At 33.5% G+C, this 7048-nt stretch overlaps 1 protein-coding gene across 1 annotated transcript; it reads left to right on the top strand.

Annotated features, from left to right (window-relative positions):
- The first annotated feature begins 841 nt into the window (after nucleotides 1-841).
- LOC125840882 (BTB/POZ domain-containing protein At1g30440) lies at nucleotides 842-4925 on the top strand. Its single transcript, XM_049519857.1, has 4 exons — nucleotides 842-1214; nucleotides 1900-1969; nucleotides 2554-3777; nucleotides 4193-4925. The coding sequence occupies exons 1-4, from the start codon at nucleotides 1156-1158 to the stop codon at nucleotides 4727-4729; spliced, it is 1890 nt and encodes a 629-aa protein (XP_049375814.1). The 5' UTR covers nucleotides 842-1155; the 3' UTR covers nucleotides 4730-4925.
- The last annotated feature ends 2123 nt before the right edge of the window (nucleotides 4926-7048 follow it).

The raw sequence follows: 7048 nt of genomic DNA on the forward strand, positions 1-7048 counted from the left end.
TATTTGGAGTTTGAAGTTAGTCAAAGAATATAAATTTAATAATTTGAATTTATTAAAATGCTGCAGCTGCACGTTTAAGCAAGCACTCTTTTCATTTTTCGAAAAATTGATCATAATTAGAGCATATGCAGGCATCACATGGCCTAGCTGGACAAACAGATAGGTTCGACTTTCAATAAGTAGCAACTATTTGTATAGTTTTTATTTGTCAAATATTTTTTTAAATTGATTTTTGATAAATCAAAAAAGAATAATTTTTTTTGTTATATTCTCAATTTATTACTCTCTCCATTTAACAATAGTTATGCACTATACTATTTTAGATATCTAATAATATTTTTTCATTTTATAAAATTAATGAATAATTTTATATTTAGTTCCTAATTTACATTAATCGTTAATTATAGTTATTTTCCTATTATATTTTTTAAGACATTGAATTTATTATATTTAAAGGATGATATAATAAAATTATACAATTTTTTAAGAACGATGTAAAATCAAGTGGACAAATATTATTGGACAAAGAAAATAACAATGAGTTAATCTTGTAAAAAATAATATTTTTAAGACTATCAATTAATAAAAACAAAATGTTAAATTCATTATACCAATCATTTTATTATTTTAATACATAGACAAATCAAAATTTGAAAAGCAAAAAGTAACGTATTTTAGATTAGAGAAATTAGAAGTAAAATGATAGAGAGAATGAAATTAATTATGCAAAATGAGTGTATTTTAAGGAAAAAGAGAGGGCACTGAACAAAGCTACCAAATAGCATTAATTAGCAATGGTGAGATTTTCTTACATTTTCATCATGCCTTAAATTCTCTCTCTCTCTCTATTAATGGATGTTTAAGGGTTTTGGTTGGAGTTGAGTGTTGGAATCTTATGGTCAGAAGTGAACAACTGGGTATTTATTTAGTGAGTTGGAATTGGAATTGGAGGAGTTGACCTAAATTTATTGTCTCATTTGGGAAACAATACTACTTATTTGATTCTCTCGTCTTTCTTAACTGAGAGATTTGTGAAGTAGGTATTTGCTGGTTTTGAGGTGCATTTTACTGGATCTGCGCAAGTTTGTTGTTGGTGAAGCAGCTCAAGAAAGGAGTGGATGAATTAAGGGTGGGTTTGTAACAGTCGGAGGAGATATGGCATGTATGAAGTTGGGATCCAAAACAGATGCATTCCAAAGAAAAGGCCAGGCCTGGTACACTTTTCTTCTTTCTTTCTAACCATTTTCAATAAACCTCTAATTGGGGTTTTATTCTGTCAAATTGTGCTCCCCATACTTTTGTTATCACCTAAGGAAGAGCATCAAACAGTAACTGTCATGGGGGGAACAAATAAAAACTGGAACTTGGACGGAAAACAAACCGTATGGTTTACTCAAATCTTTTTGAGCAAAAGAATATGATTGTATTAGCCAACATATTTAGGTTAGATTAGAGTTTTTTCCATCAAAAACTAGTGTGTTGCATACCAACCATGTAGACCCTAAGAAGCCTATATATAATTAGACAATGAGCTGTAGGTATCAACATCTTCTTCTCCGTATTTTCTGTGATTCGCACAATTCCAGGCTCGACCATTGAATCAGTTCAGCTCTCACCATTGCTACATACAGACGCAGTGGGGCAAATTACACGAGGAATTGTAGAAATGTACAGAGAAACAAGGAGAGCAAATCGATGTCCAAGTTTTTGACAGAATTTTTTGTAATTACTTGCTATTTCTTTTGAGGCCTATTCTTTAATACATTCTTCCTAGAAGAGGATAATGAGGTTGGGTGCTCTTAGATTGTATGGTCTTGTTTTGCCCTGGCATGGTCATGGCTTAAGGTGGTAGATTACTTTTCAAATTTTACAACTTGCCTTTTGTTGGTATGTTTGTAGGTTCTGCACAACTGGCCTCCCAAGTGACATTGTTGTTGAAGTTGGGGAAATGACTTTCCATCTCCACAAGGTAAAGTTCTCTGCAAGACTTGATTGATCTTGTGATGTATAGACCAACTGCTGTATTGCTACTTCTCTTTCTTCTGCATATGAATGATGCTTCGTTAAATTGTCTATTCAAATGTCCTTCCATTTGCCTTAGATTTCTGCTAACAGTTCTCGTCGCCCTTGGGTTGCTCTCAAGTACACCTTATTCATGCTTGTTAACTAAAACAGTTATTCTTTCTTCACCGTGTCTTTTTAGTACTTCCAAGATGCTTTCTGCTTCTATATTTGATGAAATTAGGCAAAAGTGACATACTTTGTCACCTTATAATGACCTGTTGTTCTCTACTTTAGTCTCTCCAAGCCAGCTTTTATGCTTTCAACCAATGGTAATGTTCCAAGACAAAAAAGGTATCAACTTTATCAAAGTTTTGGCCATCTCTACATTTAAAAAACACTGTAAATCGTTCCTGAGCACAATTTCAAATTAGTTTGATTGTATGGAGTTCCTTAAAGCTTGTCAGATCTAATTTGAAATTTGATTGCAAGGAAGATGATTGAACTTTTAGATTTGTCTCTTTTTTAATGTTTTCCAATGAATAATTGCAGTTCCCATTGCTTTCTAGAAGTGGCGTTATGGAAAAACGGATTGCAGAAGCATCTGAAGGAGAAGATGGCTGTGTTATTGAACTCAATGACATCCCTGGTGGTGCTAAAACATTTGAACTTGTAGCTAAATTTTGTTATGGGGTTAAACTAGAGCTTACAGCAGCAAATGCTGTATACCTTCGATGTGCCGCAGAGCGTCTTGATATGACTGAAGAATATGGGGAGGGTAATCTGATATCACAGACTGAGATTTTTCTTAATCAGGTAGTTCTCCGTAGCTGGAAAGACTCTTTGAAGGCACTCCAAACCTGTGATGATGTTCTTCCATATGCTGAAGAACTCAGAATTACAAAAAGGTGCATTGATTCATTAGCTGTGAAGGCATGTACTGATCCCAACCTGTTTGGTTGGCCTGTGATGGAGCACATTGGCCCCTTGCAGAGTCCTGGAGGGAGTATCCTATGGAATGGAATAAGCACTGGAGCTAGGCCAAAACATTCAAGTTCAGATTGGTGGTATGAGGATGCATCAACTTTAAGTTTACCTCTTTACAAGAGGCTAATTTCTGCTATGGAATCTCAAGGTGTCAAACAGGAAATTGTTGCTGGTTCCCTCAATTATTATGCTAAAAAGTACCTGCCTGGGCTAAACAGGCGGCAGACCTCTTCTGAGTCCACTAATCGACTTGCACCAGTTGGTTTAGGTTCTTCGCTATCAGAAGAAGATCAGAAGCTTTTACTTGAAGAGGTGGATAATTTACTTCCCATGCAAAAAGGCCTAGTTCCAACTAAATTCCTCTTTGGCCTACTGAAAACAGCCTTGATTCTTCGAGCCAGTCCCTCTTGCATATCAAACTTGGAGAAAAGGATAGGAATGCAGCTTGATCAGGCCACTCTAGAAGATCTCTTAATGCCTAATTTCTCTTACTCGATGGAAACACTTTATAATGTTGACTGCGTACAGAGGACTCTTGAGCACTTCTTAGCCATGGATCAAGGAACTGGTGGTGAATCACCTTGTTCCATTGATGATGAGCAATTGATTGGTTCACCATCTCTGACACCAATCACTATGGTGGCAAAACTAATCGATGGATATCTTGCTGAGGTTGCCCCAGATGTTAACTTGAAGCTTCCCAAGTTTCAGACTCTTGCTGCTTCTGTTCCTGAATATGCAAGACCCTTGGATGATGGCCTTTATCGTGCAATTGACATTTATCTCAAGGTAAATTTAGTTTGCTATTCTTTTTTAAGTTATGATAATTGTGTGTACTCTGAAGTAAATGTTGTCACTATTGCTATGCTTACTGAAATTTTCACTTAATATTGAGATCCTATTTAAGTTTGACCCAAGAAGCCTTAGATTAAAGTGGCTTGCTTGTATGGGCATGTCTAGTTAGGTGCAGCAGTCTAGTGATTGAATACCCCACCACCAGTGCCGGGGTGGGGGCATGAAGAAATCGAGATGAATGACCACTGAAAGTAAATATGAATATAGGCTCCAAAGAAAGCGATTTTCTTTGAGTTTTGGTTCAGATCTTTCATTTCAGAATGTAAATCTTTTATAACTACATACCCAGTGTAGTTCCACAAAGTGGGGTAGAGATTTTAAATCTTTTATTATTCTTTTGTTTATGCAGTCACATCCATGGTTGGGAGAATCCGATAGAGAACAACTCTGCAGGCTCATGGATTGCCAGAAGCTCTCCTTAGAAGCTTGTACACATGCTGCACAGAACGAACGGCTCCCTTTAAGGATTATAGTACAAGTACTTTTCTTTGAACAGCTGCAGTTGAGAACATCCATTGCAGGATGCTTCCTAGTGTCCGAAAACCTTGATGATGGGTCAAGGCAGTTGAGAAGTGGCACAGTGGGACCAAATGAGGGGGGCTGGGCTACTGCTGTGAGAGAAAACCAGGTGTTGAAGGTGGGAATGGATAGCATGAGGGTACGTGTGTCAGAGCTCGAGAAGGAGTGCTCAAACATGAGGCAGGAGATTGAGAAGTTGGGTCGATCAAAGGGATCAAGCACTTGGGGAAATGTATCCAAGAAGTTTGGGTTCAAGATGAAATCTCAAATGTGCAGTGCTCAGGAGGGATCTGTTAGTAACCAGAACAAGATAAATAGTAAGGCTATAAAGGATGACAAGGCAAAAGAAAACTATCGAAAGCACTAGAAAAACTTGTCTACAGATGAATGATGAATTATTCTCTGTTTCTCTATTCTTTGAAGGATCTTGGCTTGCTTCTGTTTAGTTTTAAGTCTCTCCAGTTTCTTTGTCATATATGTTGATTAGGTTCTTTGACAATCTGGTCTATGTAGACTACATACAATTAACATCATCAAGTGTATTTTATGTATCTTATTTAAAATCGTTCGTCACTCTTTTTACCTTCAACAATAAGTGCAAACATCTAAATTGCCCAAATTCATCTGTTGTAGTGTGAGTTGTGTGAATGAAGAACTTTTGCTTTCATATTTGTCGTTGCGAATGTTGCAAGGTACACTGATTTTGAAACCTCTGCCTACTTGGTCTTGGTGTGAGAACGTATTTTCATCCAAGAATTTCTTTTTGGAAAAATCCTTTTGTTATCTCTAGAGAACCTAAGGCCTGCCATAACCCTCAATTTTGCATACTCGTTTTCCAGCTCCAGAGGCTGTTCAACTTCTCGTTTCGGGATATAGTTGTCTCTAATTGTTTGTGCATTTTGACAAATTAAGAAAAGATTATTTTTTTTACCTATTATACCCTTAATTAATAACTTTGAAAAATGTAGAACTTTTTGAAAATCTTAAATTTTAATTCATTCACTTCATATTTAATATGGGTAAAATGGTTAATTCACTATGTCAATAATTATTTTCTTAATAGGTGTGTCAATTCAAAAGTGGACAAATAATTAGGGACAGAGTGAGTAATAAATACAATGTCTTGAAAAATGTAATAAGGAAATAACAATAATTAATGATAAAGGTAAATTAGGAACTAAGTGTAAAATTATTTATTGATTTCATAAAGTGAACAAATACTGTGGACATCCCAAAATAGTATAATGAACAATTATTGTTGGACGGAGGGAGTATTAACACAACACACACATGCAACACATGCACTAAATTAGTGTGTATATATATATATATATATATATATATCTAAAAGCAGGAAGCTCCAAAGATGAAAAGTTGGATTGCCATTTTTGCCCTACACTAAATTAAATATCTATTTAGTAAAATATTAAATAAAAATATTTTAATAATTTTTGAATTGTAATTTATTTACATTAGAAAGAAACCGAAAAAATCATTAATTAAATTGTTAGTTACAATGAATTGTTTAATATACAAATTCATTTAGGAAAATTAAAGGGTTCTTGTCAATTGAGTTGGATCATCATTTTATCCCTACTCTAAATTAAAATGTTATAGTATATTTAATTAATTAAATAGTAATTACATCATATTATACTAATACTGAATATTATCATCATATTATATTATATTAAAAATGGAAAGCTCCTATTTTTAAAGTCACAATAACGATTTTACCCCCGTATTACATCAATTTTGAAGTTATTGGATTACTATAGAAATTTTTTTGTTATATATGAGATTATATATTTTAGAGGTTTAATCCAAATTTTGAAGTTATTTGTCTAATGTAGTGTTGCATCGCATGAAACACATTGATTTTAATAGCTTGTCATGTTACATTTGATATTATATATACACAATTTTACTAATTATTTATGTTAAATTCAAAGATGAAATGGCTCAGAAGTTTAAATCGTAATCTTCCCTTTCAAAATTCATATAACTCATTGCATTTAATCTAATATTGTTTTTATTTTTAAAAAAGTACTTAGTGTGAAATACACGTACAACACACGTGTTCGAGAACTAGTTATATTAAAAGCATGAAGGTCCTTAGAAATACTGATTGAACTTTTTTTCCTTCATTAAAAGACTTTTTAATAGATAAATTTGTCATTTATTATTTTTCTCAAATTATTATTTAATTTTATTAAATTCATGTAATTAGTTTTCCTTCCCTATCTTTATTTAGGAGTTTGTACCGTCGCGTTTAGGTTTCTTTGTTTATAATTTTTTTGTTTTAGGTTTAAGATTCAACTTACAAGCTTTTAGTCAAAACTTAAGATCCTTCTAGTAAGTTTGGTAAGTTTGTCTTCTCTAGTCTAGAGGGGTCGTTTGGTAGAGTGTATTAGCAAAAATAATGCATGCATTAGATTTGTGCATTAATAGTACCTTGTTTGGTATATTGTTTCATGCTATGTATAACTAATACACTTCATTGTGTATTGAGGAGTGTATTACTAATATTATGAAATTGTAGGTATTAGTAATGCAAAGGAACTCAATACATGCATTAGCATGGTTAAAGACTCAATTAACCCTTTAAATCCCTTTACATCTTTTCCACCATAATTATGAAGACTATTTTTGTAAATAAATATTTTATGCAATGCATTTTTTTTTA

This window comes from Solanum verrucosum, unplaced genomic scaffold, assembly GCF_900185275.1.
Source record: "Solanum verrucosum unplaced genomic scaffold, falcon-dt-bn FXZP01000194.1, whole genome shotgun sequence".
NCBI classification, from domain to species: domain Eukaryota; kingdom Viridiplantae; phylum Streptophyta; class Magnoliopsida; order Solanales; family Solanaceae; genus Solanum; species Solanum verrucosum.